The sequence below is a fragment of the Cydia pomonella genome, chromosome 7 (assembly GCF_033807575.1).
Source record: "Cydia pomonella isolate Wapato2018A chromosome 7, ilCydPomo1, whole genome shotgun sequence".
NCBI classification, from domain to species: domain Eukaryota; kingdom Metazoa; phylum Arthropoda; class Insecta; order Lepidoptera; family Tortricidae; genus Cydia; species Cydia pomonella.
Window position 1 is genome coordinate 4,323,800 of NC_084709.1, and position 15,583 is coordinate 4,339,382.

Below are 15,583 nucleotides of genomic sequence, written 5' to 3' on the forward strand. Positions count from 1 at the left end.
TTTCTTGGTAAAAATATTCTTTTAATATTTTATTTTAGCATAGTTGAGGACCAGCGCGAAGTTAGAGTTCCCTACGTACGGTAGATAGCTTTTCCAACCCTGATTTTCAATGAATTGCAACTTGAATTGATGACGGGGTTTGCCTAACCCAGTACGTAGGGTATAGGGGTCAAAATTATTTTCGTTGTCTGGTTTTTTGTCCTCAAAAAATGTGACGGAGTGGAGATTTTTGTATGAAATGAAATTAAGTTTTTAATTTGTGACAGAGTGGTCAGAAACAAGACAACGAAAAAATGTTTGACCCAATTAGACATAATTTAGTGTGGAGATATGATGTGTAGACATAATTTTATTTCATGTTCATTTTCAAATGTAAAATAAAGATGCCATAAAATTACAACGCCTGATGGCATGAACACTTACTTATAGTTAAGTTTTATTGACAAACGTAATGAAATATATAGGTACACGTTAAAATATTAATGAAAGCTTTTTATTTACTGATAATGTTTTACCCCCTTATTCATAAAACTTTCCCGGGCCTGATTTAGGTTTATCCCTAAGTCCTCAAATATATAAGTCAAAATGGCAAATAAAGGCAAACAATTCATAGCTAATTTAGGCCAGTAACGCGTTTTGCTGCTTTAACGCTTTTCCAGGCCGCACCAGTCTACAAGGTTTTCCCAAAAAATCCAAATATATTCCAATAAATCCAGCTTTGATGATTTATTTGAAGACAAGTAACATTTCTTGAAAGTGTAATCTAATTTGAACCTTAAATCGGAATGCTAAAGTTGAAATTCTAATGGCACGTATATGGTCGATAAATCGTACTATGCCTGGACAAGGGTTAAGGTGCTACTAGGTCACCAGTAGGTTCAGAAAACGGATTTTAAATAAATTAATAGTTTAAAAAACACTAGAAAACACGCTTTCCCTTCGTCAAAGTCATTAAATTAAGCGGTGCGTTTGGGCATATGCATTTCGCGGGCAAGCACTTTTGATCAGGATATATTTGAGATAACTGAAAAACTTCCAAGTCAATACATATTATATATTGAGTTTGTTATACCCTTGAAACCTGATCGTGTTCAAAGTCTATTACGTGACCTTTCTCACAAGTGCAAACACGACTATGATACGATATTCTATCATGCAATGCCTGTGCCTATCTTCCGGCTTCATCATCAGACCTCGAAACCTAATCGTGGTCAAAGTTCATTACAAGACTTTTCTAACAAATCCAAACACAGCTATGATACGATGTTCCATCATGAAATTCCAGTTCATATCTTCCGGTTCGATCATCAGATCAGTTCGACAGTACCATATTATTGTATTGTCATCAGAACTACATACAGTAGCCAATTTTCATCACGCTATGGTCCTTGGAGGATGGTTAAATTAGTTAGGTACCTTAGACTCCAATACATAGTTAGTTACATACAGGTCGACCTAATAAAAGCGCGTTAATAAAATAGGGTCCTGTAGGGCTAAGATGGTTGGCTCTTTATCATTAGTCACCATGCCTGTGTCAAAGTGACGGGCATAGTGACAAGTGATAAAAATGGAACCATGATACGGCCGCTGGTTTATATTATACATTATTAACATAATGCGGCAATTTAATAAAATCCACGAAGGGCAATTTCTTAAAATTGCATCGCAATTGTCTAATATTAGTAATGAAATGAGCGGTCTTTCTAGCTATAAGTAGTTTAAGTAGGGCAAAAAATATAATTAACAAAAAAAAAACAAATAATCTTCTCGTAACATTTTAATACCGAACATCGCTTTAAAACATTCGTACATAGGTAAAACATTTGTGTACAATCCATTAAGTATAATTAAATCAAATAAATAAATAAAAAACAATTTATATGATTAAATTTGATTCGCAGCGTTTTAATATCTAATTGACGTTTGTCTTCGCAAAATAAAATAAGAACTAATTTAAAAGTTATTTAAATAATGATGGCTTTAGGCTGTTTAGGGAGACAGCATAAGAGTTATATCTAATTTTCATGGGCCTATTTTATTCATCTCCTTTTACGGTTCTGGCACCATACTTGAGTGGGTCAAAATTCTTTTCGTTGGCTTGTTTTTTGTCTCCAAAAAATGTGACGGAGTGGAGCTTTTTGTATGATATGAAATTTTGTTTTTAATTTTTCTCATGTAAAATATAATCTAAATAGCTGTAGATTACATAGATGAAGACATACATTTTATATGAGAAAGACATCGCACTAGACTTTTTTATTTATACAAGTGTGACAGAGTGGTCAGAAATAAGACAACAAAAAGAATGTTGACCAAAGTATCTGCTTTGGGTGCTTTTAGACGGGGTTGGCCGGTCGATGTATTTTATAGATGGCGCTAGCATAGCTTGTCCTGTTAATCCCTAGATTTTTTTTTTTCGTTTTTAATTTTATGTCCTGGATGCTATTAAGCCAAGTCTCATAGAATAAAACTAGAAACAGGGGAAAGGTATGATGGCCATCTATGCAACCTTTGACAGTTCTTCTTATTGTTTTATAATATGGCCTCCATCAAATCTATGACGATTTTGCCAATGTTAAGCATCGTTATTCAGTAGTAACTTTTAAATGTGCTAGTAGAGCATGACGTTGTTCGGTAGTTGCTTTTAGTAAAGAGATAGCTGGACTTTACTAAAAGCCACGATGGATTGCCGGGTGTTGATTAAAACATGGTTAAAAGTGTTTCAAGATTAATTTTTCATTAGCTGCAGAGACTTCCACGATAGTTCACTGCGTAATAAGCTATACGTAACAAAAATATTCTCGAGAAGTCTTCCCCATCTTCAACGACAAGCCAACCCCATTAATTCTATACGCATATGCTGTGTCACTTTGACAATACAGATATACATTTCCATGGAACGGGAGCTACGTATAGCGTCAAATGGAGACCAAGATATTCACTCTTCTAGTTATAGTGAGTTTTTAAATTTGCACTGACTTTTCAGGGATAAAATATGGCTGCGCCATGTTATAAAGATTAAACAAATTTCAATTTCATAGAATCCGCACATTTTTTCACTTGCCAAGTCGGTGAAATCTTAACGTAGTGTATACACTACACTACACGATCAGAAAAAAGATAAAACTAAGACCAGCCATAAAAGTGACATTGGTTCACAATTATATAATTTCTGAATAGTAGCACTTTTCTAAAGAACACCTTATTCCTATAGGCAGAGAGTCCTGTATCCCGCTTTGGAAGAATTTGTATACATTAGTATATTTAAAAATCTATCTACAATTCCTTATTATTATCTTACACTTAGGTAATTATAGAAGGATGCTGTGTATTTGTGTTCTAATAGGTATTCTAGTAGTTGCAGGTTAGTCATATACACCGTGGGCTGGTAAAACCCGACAGATTTTAACCACGCATTCCTGACGTCATAGCAAAAAAGGTCTTATGAGTTTTGCTAAATTTCGGAAAAAATGGTATTTGCCGAAAAAAAAGTAGCAAAGTCCGTAAGTAGCAAAGATACATTAATTGAGTAAGATGCGATAAATCTAAGATAATTTCGTGCTTGGAATTTGACAGGTAAACGTATTTGCAAGCTGCATTTGCGAGCTGTACAGCGCCATCCGCGCTGTACAGCTCCATACATTTTGCGGTAACTCTAATTGTCAAAAGTTGACGTTTGATAATTCAGTGACAAAATATATGGTGCAGTACAGCGCCATCTGTTTTGATTGTCAGTAGAATGTTTTTTTTCTTAGACCTATCTTAGACCTTACCTCTCTATAACAATCAATTCTCTGTCAGTAGGTATGTTTCAACCAAGTCACAGAGTGGCCGCGTCGCAGGCAAAAATGCGTTTTTCACTTAATTATTACAAATTGAAGAAGAAACAAATTTTCACAATAGTTGCCATTTTCTCTAAAACAAGACTGAATTCAGGAAATTTTGTATGACATTTTAGTCTCTAAATGCGGACAAAAATGTATCTTTAAAATCTGTCGGGTTTTACCAGCCCACTGTGTATCAGAATCACGGAGAGTTCTACAGATAATATTTTAAACAGTAACGTATATGGCCAGATTTATGGTCGCAATTATCCCTTGTATAGCGACAAAATATATAAGGTGACGTCATATTTTGACACCGCAAGTCAGTAAGCTTTGGCCTCTAGCGGTGGCAGCATGGTTCCATTTTTATCGCCTGTCACTATGCCTGTCACTTTCTCACATACTTGTTAGAAGGTGACAGGTATAGTGACAAGTGATAAAAATCCGGCCGTGCTACAGCCGCGGTTCGCGTACAGCGCACAGAAAGCCTACCTGCGCCTACGTCACTTTGGGCTCGAATTAGGTCTTGGCTTCAAACGCAAAAATCTATCCAATTTCCAATCATGCATGACACTAAAGGCACCCACTGATTACCAGTTCGCCGGACGATATCGGCCTGTCAATAACTGACAGGCAGATATCGTCCGGCGAACTGGTAATCCGTAATCAGTGGACCCCTTAAGGCCGTGTTTTACACAGTGAAAATAATAAACAATTATACAATTAATATTACATTTTAAATAAGTACATTGAGCATGCGTTTATATTTAAAACATTCTAATTTATACCTACTTAAAATGCCTTTATGTACAATGTAAACAAGAATTGTGCTTTATTATGTAAACAGTTGAATAACATAATATTTACAAATCTACATGGCGTGTATTAGTATTTTTTTTTTTCATGATTTTCATTAGTTGTCTTAAGCAATAAACAAATGGTGACTTATTAAGTAAAGCTACTAATTTGCGCAATTGGTATAATCGTCTTTAAACTAATCTTGCCTCAAAAATTTAATAATTTATCTTTAAAACATTTTTTTGTAATCGACCCAAAATAATCTAGGTACAACATTAAATGGTACATTTAAAAACAAGGCAAACGAATTTGTTACCATTCAATTGCTGCATAGGAGCATGCAATTTAGGTCAGAAACAACAATTTATGACCTTTCCTTTTGCATTTTTTTTTCTAAATAAGACAAGAGTCAAGGTTTAAACTGCCTTAGCTCTTTTATACGCAATAAACAGTATACAATTCACTTCACTTTCTTATTATTACTCCTGTTAATCCCATTGCTTTCAATTTGTTTATGACTTTTAACGCCATTTTCTTTGACGCGCCCATTAGATTTAGCACCATTGGGGTCAGGTTTCTTATAGGCTTTGTCGTAGAAGTCCCAGAAGAGATAGTAGAAGAAAATAGAATTGGGAAGAGTGAAGACGACGGACCAGCGAGGGTAGCCGCAGTCGTAGAAGAGCAGCTGGGATGAGTGGAGGAATGCTATGCAGAACTGGACCTGTTGAAAAATGATAATTTTGTTCAGACAACGAATTAAAAAAAAAACGTTGTAGCGCTTTTTAGGGTTCCGTACCCAAAGGGACAAACGGGACCCTATTACTGAGACTTCGCTGTCCGTCCGTCCGTCCGCCCGTCCGTCTGTCACCAGGCTGTATCTCATGAACCGTGATAGCTAGACAGTTGAAATTTTCACAGATGATGTATTTCTGTTGCCGCTATAACAACAAATACTAAAAACAGAATAAAATAAATATTTAAGTGGGGCTCCGGCTCCCATACAACAAACATATTTTTTTTGCCGTTTTTATAAATAATGGCCTTCGTGCGCGAGTACGACTCGCACTTGCCCGGTTTTCTGGACAATACAGTTGCCATAAATTTACTTAGCAATCTTGAGGCCTTTATCGGGGGTCTTCACCGAAAGGAATCGCTCAATAGAGAAACAATCACGAACATAGGTCTAAAATGCACTTTTAAAAAATTATAATAAATTTTACAGAAAGCTAAACTTATGAGAATTATTTCTAAAAATGAGCAATAGTATGCTTAGGGAAAAAAAAAAAAAAAAAAAAAAACAAATTAAAAAGCATGATATCCGCGCTCCCGGACACGCACTTTCATTACACGCTTGCGCTCAGTGAGAGTGAGAGAAGAACACGAGCTAACTGCACCGTCAAAAATGCATTTAAATTTAAACTTTTGTATTTTTTTTCTAATCGTAATAAACTAACCGAAAATCGTTTGTAAAGGAAGTGTCCTCCAGCGGCATTCGGTTCCTTAGCGAAGGGCTAAAATTTTGCTGGTTTTCAAGAATATTCTCTGTTTATTATTACGATGAAGTTAGTATAAAGTGTCTAAACTAAACATGTCGCTTGATATTTTAATATTTTATTTTTATAGGCTTGGTTCAGATATATGTGGCCACTTTGTGGCCTTGGTCACTCCGGATGTGAATGCCCGACTGTGAGTGAGCGAGACAAGTGACTGGTGTGAGTGACTAGGAGTGAGTGACCTGTTGTAAATTTGTTGCTATAGTTTGAAAAATAATGCTTCATGTCAATACCGACTATTACCCACCATTTGTAAAGTAGTGATGTAAGACTTCCACCAGCACAGCCGCTGGTACTTGGGCCCCATGGCTGCGAGCATGTAGTAGGAGTACATGATGATGTGCACGAACGAGTTGATCACGCCGATGAGCGTGCCGTGCCCGCCGGGGTAGTATCTGGAAGTATAAAGATAATTTTATTACAACTATTACATATAAAACATCTCTAAGACGCAAATATATTTATAATAAGGGTATGAAATAAGTTCCTAGTTGACTACGGAACCCTAAAAAATTATACAAGGACTCTTTCGAGTGGACAATGTACTCGTAATGTCTAATGAATAATGTACCTAAAACAACCCGACTTCACCATATCATGAAAGGTTTAAAGTACTCGACTAAATTACTTCATGCTATTCCGTTTTAACAGGCACTTTATTATTAAAAAAAACAGCGTTGACGTGGTTAAAAATAATTGAACATGCCACTTCGTATCTATTTTGCTTTGTTCAGATATTTGTAGACATCTTGGCAGCTCCGCTCGAAAAAAACGTGAGTGACCATACGTGAGTTGACCTGTAACAAAGCGGTAGGGACCTAGTGACCAACTGTGAGTAACCGAACATAAGTGAATGTGAGTGACCGGTAGCTACTAAACGTGAGTGACTGAACGTGAGTGACGTGCTCTCCTAAAGTTTTTTTTTTTCGTAATCGTAATCTTATTCGGTCCCTAGAATATCATGGGCATGACGGTGTGATCTGACGGTCCTTCTTGCGGAGCACAAAGAATACCATGTCCAGGGGCTCCGACAATATCTTCGCAAGGAAGTACAACATGCATATCTTACTTAGTCGCTCCCCAGGATATCATGGGCATGACGGTGTGATGGTACATGTGGAGGAAGGTGATCTGGCGGTCCTTCTTGCGGAGCACGAAGAACACCGTGTCCAGGAGCTCGGACATCTTCGCTAGGAAGTACACGTAGACTCCTCGGGCCACCTGGAATTGGAAAAGGATTGATTGATACACAAAGAAAAACATTTGTCAAGTATCCAGAATCCTCTAGCGTTCCAAGGCTCTAATACCAGTATAAATAACCTGCTCTAATAATAGTAATAAATGACCTGTACTGAAAATAATTATTAAGTGGAACAGAGTCGCTTTTATTTTCTAATACTATTGATTAAAATTTGACTGCTATTTCTTATGTGGTTACACGACAATTTAGTGTTTTTCGCTCGTGGCTCTAACTTCTCCGTATGTCAAAGAGCGTGTCAAGTGTCTCTCTTCTATCATTTTCTCAGACTGATATTCTTGGTCCTTCTTTATCTACTTCTAATATGAACTATTTTACCTTCCAGGCTGTTCGGTTGTGGAAATGCTGTTTCAGTAGAAATAAGACTAGATAAATGTCTTCCTATCTTCAAAAATTAGTTGAAAGTACACTATCTATCTGTGTCTGTAAAATGTATTATTGTAGGTGCAATAAATATATATTTTTATTTAATTATTCGTGTATGTGTGTGTGTGCGTGCGTGTGCGTGCGTGTGCGTGTGCGTGTTCGTGTGTGTGTGTATAAAGGAACTTACTCGCATCGCTTCCGGGCTATCTGAGAAGTCGACGGGTTGGCATTTCCAACTGTATGTTCGGAGCCAGCCCGCATCTAGACCCTGAAAAGAAAAGTAATATATTAACTTTTAATATTTTGGTATTATAATTACATAAATAAAATTTACAACACGCAGTTTTCAATGAGCGCGGCCTACTCCTAGCTGGCGCCTGTTAAAAGAGGATAAGTATTCCGAATCATCATCATCTTCTTCGCGTTGTCCCGGCATTTTTCCACGGCTCACGGGAGCCTGGGGTTCGCTTGGCAACTAATCCCAAGAATTGGCGATTTTGGCGAAGAATTTCACCACACCAACGCGAGGCATATTCTAACTTTATTATACAAATAAACGTCATTAAATATTTATCATTAAAAAGTCAATTCTATCAGCGAACATAAAGAAACAACTCGAAATTTGCATCAGATTACTTTGCCTCACATGGTACCTACCTAAAGATAAGATAGTTTATTTTCTAAGTAGGCATATTACAATGCGCTTATGAACTTCAAATAAAGCTAGCATGTACATGTACTCGTATTAGATTAAATGCAACTTTCTCATTCGTTTCAACAATAGAGAGCCATTACCAGCTGGTGTGGTGGAAAATTGATTTTTTACCCTCAAGAACGAAGGCGTCAACTTTGCTCCCGGTGCGCTAAACGAAGTTGCCGCTTTCGGCCTCCGTCGAGCAGAAAAATAGTATGCGCACCACGGGAGGAATCGTAGGACATTCCATCCCGCGTGTTTGCCACACTTGTTTACACGCGGCACGCAATGTCCTACTTTTCCTCCCTTGGGATACAAATAATTAATGTGTCATGCGTTAACAATGCGAGTTCATGTATTTGCTACTTTTTAAATTATAAGGTGGCAACTGTTGGGACAGCGTCCAGCATTGGCAGTATTTGGGAACCTAAATAGGTTAATCTCTATTTAACTAAATTATAAATCAGCTATTGAGTGATATTGCTCTGTCTTTCGTATCAAGCGCTTTACAAACTCCTAAAATGGCGAATGTAGTGATTTGTGTTGTTATAAACGTGTGACAATTAACACGAGTTAGTAATTCCTGTACCGCCCGTGGCACGCACAATGTTTTCCGTCACACTTATGAGAAAAAAAAGGAAATAAATAAAACCTCTGCTCAATTTTATACGTACATTACAGATCACGTCGAAATTTCAAATTTACGAACCGCATCGCCTAGCAAGTCTGATGAACAAATAAATTTCATCCCTACGTCGAAATTTAGGATTTAAGGACCGCAATCGCCTACGTGTATTAACACCTTTTACGAGCAAGTGTGATGAAAAATTTGTTTACTGTCAGTATGACTCACGATAGTTTAAATTCGAGCAAATTAAATTATAAATAACTTATAATCAGCGCTGCTCAATTATGTACAATGACTGTCAGCTATTTATAATTTAATAATTGTGTGAAATGGCTGACACAGTAAGCTGTGTATCAGCATAAATTAAGCGTGTGTCAGCATAAGTGCTGAGCCCGTTCGTTTTGTCCCACATTCTAATTGTTTATGTCATTTTAGGGTTCCGTACCCAAAGGGTAAAATGGGTCTTCTGAAACTCGAAGGGCAGCCTATAGGCCATTTAGCGAGGGCCCCATTTTCGCACGAACTTCAGGTACAGGTAGAGAATGGTCAGCCCGGGGATCAGGCTGGTGATGAAGAACCAGTCGTTGTTGCGAAGATCTGGAAGATACATATAAACTTACCTCATGGAACAGCCAGCAGCTAACAAGCACCTACAAGAAGTCGTACACGTCTTCTGAAAATGGAAGGGAGGCCTGTCGGCCATGTAGCGGGGGCCCCATGTTCTCACGAAGTTCAGGTAAAGGTAGATAATGGTGAGCCCTGGGATCGGGCTGGTGATAAAGAACCAGATGTTGACGCGAGGATCTGGAAGGTACATGTAAACTTACCTCATGGAACAGCCAGCAGCTAACAAGCACCTGCAAGAAGTTATACACGATGAGCGTCTTCTGAAACTGGAAGGGCGGCCTGTCGGCCATGTAGCGGGGGCCCCATGTTCTGACGAACTTCAGGTACAGGTAGAGGATGGTCAGCCCTGGGATTGGGCTAGTGATGAGAAACCAGTCGTTGGTGCGAGGATCTGGAATATTACATGAAACGGCTATATTTAGAATGCGTCTTACCTAGGCGTCGTACCCGCAAAAACACTGGACGTAGATAAGTTAGGTACTTATAAGTAACTTATCTACGTCCAGTGTTCTTCGGGTACGGTTTTTTTGCAGGATCCTGTTTTCTGTAGTATACGTGCAGTATCCCGCAAACAGAATGCTCGTGGGAACGTTACTATGTTAGCACGTATGATAAAACGGGATCCTGCAGAAAACCGTACCCGCAAAAATCTGGACTTAAGTGGGAAAAAGCTCTTGCTTGAATGGTGTTTGAAACTTAAATACCTAGTAACATTAAGGGCTGGAGTGGAGGCCTACAAACTAAAATGAAAGTTGCTAGTTAAAACCCCAGTTCATGTCAATAGCTAAAAACCAGGTTGAATAACACCAAATTGATTTGCCCTCGTTCCGCTCTTTTTGTATGAATAAAAGAGTAGTACTTAAATAAAGAAAATATACGTGCACCCGATAAATAATTAAAATTTGAAACAGATGTCATGATAATAATGAAGATGAGCTACATCATAGTTGCAATCCGTAATATATAAAATCAAATTCAAGTCAATACGAGTAACCTAAAATTAATACAATAGGAATGCAAAGGTTACCTGTGTAGTTTATTAATGTGATTACTACGAGTACCGTGAAATCCCGGTTGAGGTACTGTGTGGTTTTAAAATACCTATTCTATAAAATACAGTGTGTTATTAGTTCTTACGAAAACAACTGTCAAATACAATCTTTCATCCTAGAGAAAGTATGGCAGGAATCAAGCATTTTATATCAAAGATTTCATTTTAAACGAGTTCTTTTAAGTGCAGATATGGCTGATATGCTAACCATTGCAAATTGTAACCAGTTAGCGTTCAATTGTTAAACAATCCTAATATAACATTATGATTACCCAACAAAAGGTATCGCTTCACACGTAGACAAAGAACGTTTTTTTACAACCATTGTGTTAAAAGGCATTATGTGATCACGGTCAACCGTAGTGGATCAAAAAGTATAATGTCAATAACCTTTTAATAACTTCCTGAATGTCTAGTTTGTCTAGCCTAGCTCATTATATTCAAGACTTTTAGACTTCAAATTATAGTGTTAGAACTGAGGTGAATGACATGAGTGGGTTTCGGTCTGTTTCATTTCTTAAATAAAGGAGCAAATGCCCGTATATCCATGTTTGGTAAAGCGTGGGGCTTCATAATCAATAAATGGTTCAATGTAAATAACCTATTATTGAACGAGAAGAAAACCAATTATATAAAGTTCACCACTACAAATGTCAGAAATATACAAACGACTGTCACTATCAAAGACGAGGAACTAGAAATGATCAATAGTACAGTATTCCTAGGTTTGACATTAGATTCCAAGCTGCAATGGGGCCCCCACATAAATATTCTCGCAGGCAAACTTAGTTCTGCAGCATTTGCAGTATGCAAAATCCGTCACTTAACGGACGAAAAAACAGCTAGATTGGTGTATTTTAGCTACTTTCATAGTGTGATGTCATACGGCATCTTGCTTTGGGGTAATGCTGCTGATATCAATACCATTTTTGTACTGCAAAAGCGCGCCATTCGTTCAATTTATAAAATGAAGGTTAGAGATTCTCTTAGAAATAAGTTTAAAGATATTAATATACTTACTGTATACTGCCAATACATTTATGCAAATATTGTTTATGTTCATAAGCATATCAATAACTTCAAGAGAAATTGTGACATACATAATATTAACACAAGAAACAAGGACAAGTTAGCAGTACCAACCACACGGCTGCAAAAAATCAAAAATTCTTTTAAAGGTAATTGTGTACGATTTTACAATAAACTGCCAAATAATATAACTAATCTTCCAATGAATAGATTTAAGAAATACATTAAAAGTAAATTAATTTGTAAATCTTATTATAGCATCAAAGATTATATTAATGACAAAACTGCTTGGGGCTGAGTTAACATCTGATTTTTATTTTTATATTGTTTTTTTTATTATTCTTCAGGTTGACTTTTATTCCCTTGTTTATATGTAATTTTTGACATTGATTAATTGTTACCAATTGTTATTATTTATTTCTTATTTAAAATCCAATGAATGTTTGTTATATATAGATATATTTTATTTTTTGTATACTGACTTGTCAAAAGTGCTTATTTTTAAGCCTACTTGAATAAACGATTTTTGAAGTTGAAGTTGAAGTTAATCAGAGGTCCTGGGGTTCAATTCCCGACTCATACTAATCTCGAAACTAATGTGTGAAATATCATACGACATTTGGGCCGATTTTTATTATGCTGTCTATTTTTTTTGTTAGATTTCGACTAAATTTACAGGCTTGAAGATTTCATTCTGGGATATATATGAAATCACAAGTTGTCTCAAAAAAATGTAAGTAAGTAAGTAAGTAATCATTTATTGCATACCATGGTACAATACAAGTTGTTACAAGTGATAAAAGAGTTCACATGGCACCCCGGGGGGGTATGGCAATTTCCTTAAAACTATACACAAGGCTACTTATATCTAAAATATGATTTTTCTTTTTCTAAAAAATGACACAAACCCAATACCGGCTAGTTCCACAAATATATGGTTACAGGCTTTAGTACCTAATCATGTTGTTTAGGTATTTGAGTTTCATCGGAATCATTTTAAAATGGGCCAAAATTTAAAGTATTCGATCCAAACGGAAATTATGAAACCTCACTCCAATCTAGTAGGCCATCTTTGCATCTTGTTCTGTTGTTGTTGTAAGTTGTTGTTTGTTGTGTATTTTGTAGATCTTCATCGTGTCTTATTATTTGTTTTTTTTTTGTTGAAGAATCAGTTTAGATGGTTGTAAACCTTAGCGATAGTGTTGTTCCTGACCTATTCGAGTGACATGTGGATGGGGATTTCGGTAAAAAATGGTTCCATGGCCCATTTACCCAATTTTAATTGTTTTAATGCATTGATATTTCGTGTAAAGAGAGTAATTAACTGTCATTACATTATTTTAAAAGATTGTTTCTGAATCACTATCGGGGATACATTTTTGAAAAATGGCAGTTAATTTGATCTCATTTTCGGTACCTAGCCTAGTAGAAGTATAAAAGATCTTCTGAATAAACGAAAATAATAACTATGTACGCTATGAATACCTATCTAGTTAGGTCTTCTTTGCATCTTGTTCTTTGTTTGTTGTTTCTTTATTTGTTGTTGCTTGTATTTATCTAGGAGGTCCTCCTGACATAATGTACAAATAACTCGTTTGTTGTTTGTTTGTTGTTGTTGTTTGTAGTGTTTCTTTGTTGTTATTGTTTGCAATACCTGCTAATTCCACAAACAGATGGTTGTAGGCCTTAGCGATAGTGTTGTTTGTGAGCTGTTTGAACGACATCTTGGTGGTTCCTTTTGAACTGTCACGTTGAACAGGCCCGCATTTTTTTGTTGCACGAACTAGCTGAATTCTGGAAAAAATGAAAAGAAATATTTTAATTACTGATTTAAATAGCTAAGAGCCCGAATCAGATTAAACGACTTGTCAGCGTTTTGAGCTTATTTTGATACATCATCAATTTGGTAATGAAACACGCAATATGTGATTTGAAATATACCACGCAATACAACATTTTAAGTTGCGTCCGCTTGTCGGGTTGGTTAATCGGCTATATTATTTAATTAAAAATCTTAAATACTCAAAAAAACTTCATTATTTTTCATCAAAATACAACAATTATAGTAATATAATAATTAGTCAAGAAAAAGTGCCCATTTATGATGCTTGCGACATTTCCGAGTTGTGAAGTGGGCAACCATTCGTGTTGTTATGCAAACATTTAACAGCTTACTGACATGTCTGTGTCGGTTGCTTTAGTTTTAACCTTTTGAACGACGAAATCCCTTAAAGGTGTCATAAGTTGTCGTACCCATAGTGCCAAGAACGCTAGTAAGTATAATGTGCGTTATGACGTTCTCCGCCGGACCTTAATGTTACCCTTGTTACTCGTACGTTATTTACTCGCAGAACCTCCTTGGTTTTGTACACGGAATAAAGATTTCTTTGAGCAAAACCAAGTAATGTAGGAAGAATATTTACATCCTCGTACAAAACTGGAAATGTTATCGGTAGTGTGCAAAGAAAAAATACTTCTTAATACATTACCGGGTTTTGTGCGAAGAATATTTTTTCCTTGTACATTGCTGATAATGTAACTAGGTTATGTACGAGTAACAAGGGTAATTTTAAGTAAGATCTTAACTAGCTTGTACCAATGATGTTGGCGTGTGTCTGGAATGTATAATCAAACTTCTTACGCGTTTTATTTCATCTACCTACGTAATTAATAATTTATTTTTGTATTATGTTAGAAATTAACAGATATTTTACGCGTTTTATCGAATTACCTGATTGGTAGATAAAAAAAAACATAATCGCAGCGCTCATAAGTACTGATGTGCTACCGGAGAGTTGCCGAAATTACGATATTTTCATTTCCATGTTTCGGAAACTTGCACACTCTTGTATGAAAATCGAAATTTTTCATTTCTAAAATCAATTTTTCTTTTGTTTCCTGTGAAAATTTCCGTGGACTTCTCCAACTTCTTTGAAACTCTCTGCACTCATAAGAATTTAAAAAAAAATTGACCTTTTAATGATTGTTATTAGGTTATTACAGTACATTGACTGACTTAGCACTTAGCAGTGTCAAACTGACATATTCGCAAACGTCTGCGCAACTTACTTTCTCTACATCCCTCTCGCACTAATACGCGAGTACGGTAATGGTAAATACAGGGTGCACAATTTCTCACCTACAATAAGTTACAATGTGAATATTATTTACGTCATATTCATATTCATATTCACTTATTAATAAAATTACAAATTTTACAAGTCAAAAGGGTAATACAACACCATACTGAGCAACTTTTACTATGGGACCAACCCCGAAATCCTGAAATAAAAATTGTCTGTTTTATACATTTTGGCTTTTTGGTATATATTCACACCGTTAACTATTGCAGGTAAAGATTTTCACCCTGAATGTCAGTACCCCTAGTGTAAATTTGATCGACATCATAACGTGACGAACGCGTTTGTTTTGTATAGGATTTTGAGTTTCCAAAACGTCCCGCTTGGCGCGCTCTTTCTAAATCCAATACAAAATGAGACTAAACGCAAACGTTTCAAAATCGAATTTATTTACACTAGGGGTACAGTTTGATGGTGGTAGCCACACTAATAAATATATGTATACTTTATTTAAATAAATAAATATTATAGGGACATTTTTAACCTTTTGAACGCCACGCCTATCGTACGCGGCGCGTAATCGTGAACCTTGTCGGTACGCATGAAGGCATGGGTTGGGCTGTAGCTGCGCGCGTCATATGACGTCTTTGGCGGTCAAAAGTTTAAACAAATTGA

At 36.3% G+C, this 15,583-nt stretch overlaps 1 protein-coding gene across 2 annotated transcripts in view; it reads right to left on the reverse strand.

The window, feature by feature from the left end:
• Positions 1-2,716: 2,716 nt before the first annotated feature.
• Positions 2,717-15,583, reverse strand: part of LOC133519622 (elongation of very long chain fatty acids protein 7-like) — a 57,072-nt gene continuing 44,205 nt past the window's right edge. For both annotated transcript variants that reach the window (XM_061853653.1, XM_061853654.1), the window contains exons 2-7: positions 13,483-13,622; positions 9,949-10,139; positions 7,987-8,067; positions 7,245-7,396; positions 6,423-6,570; positions 2,717-5,343 (exon numbers count right to left, since the gene is read on the reverse strand). In XM_061853653.1, coding sequence (XP_061709637.1) covers positions 5,083-5,343; positions 6,423-6,570; positions 7,245-7,396; positions 7,987-8,067; positions 9,949-10,139; positions 13,483-13,622 — 973 coding nt within the window. In that variant the 3' untranslated portion in view covers positions 2,717-5,082. The remainder of the gene's footprint in view (positions 5,344-6,422; positions 6,571-7,244; positions 7,397-7,986; positions 8,068-9,948; positions 10,140-13,482; positions 13,623-15,583) is intronic.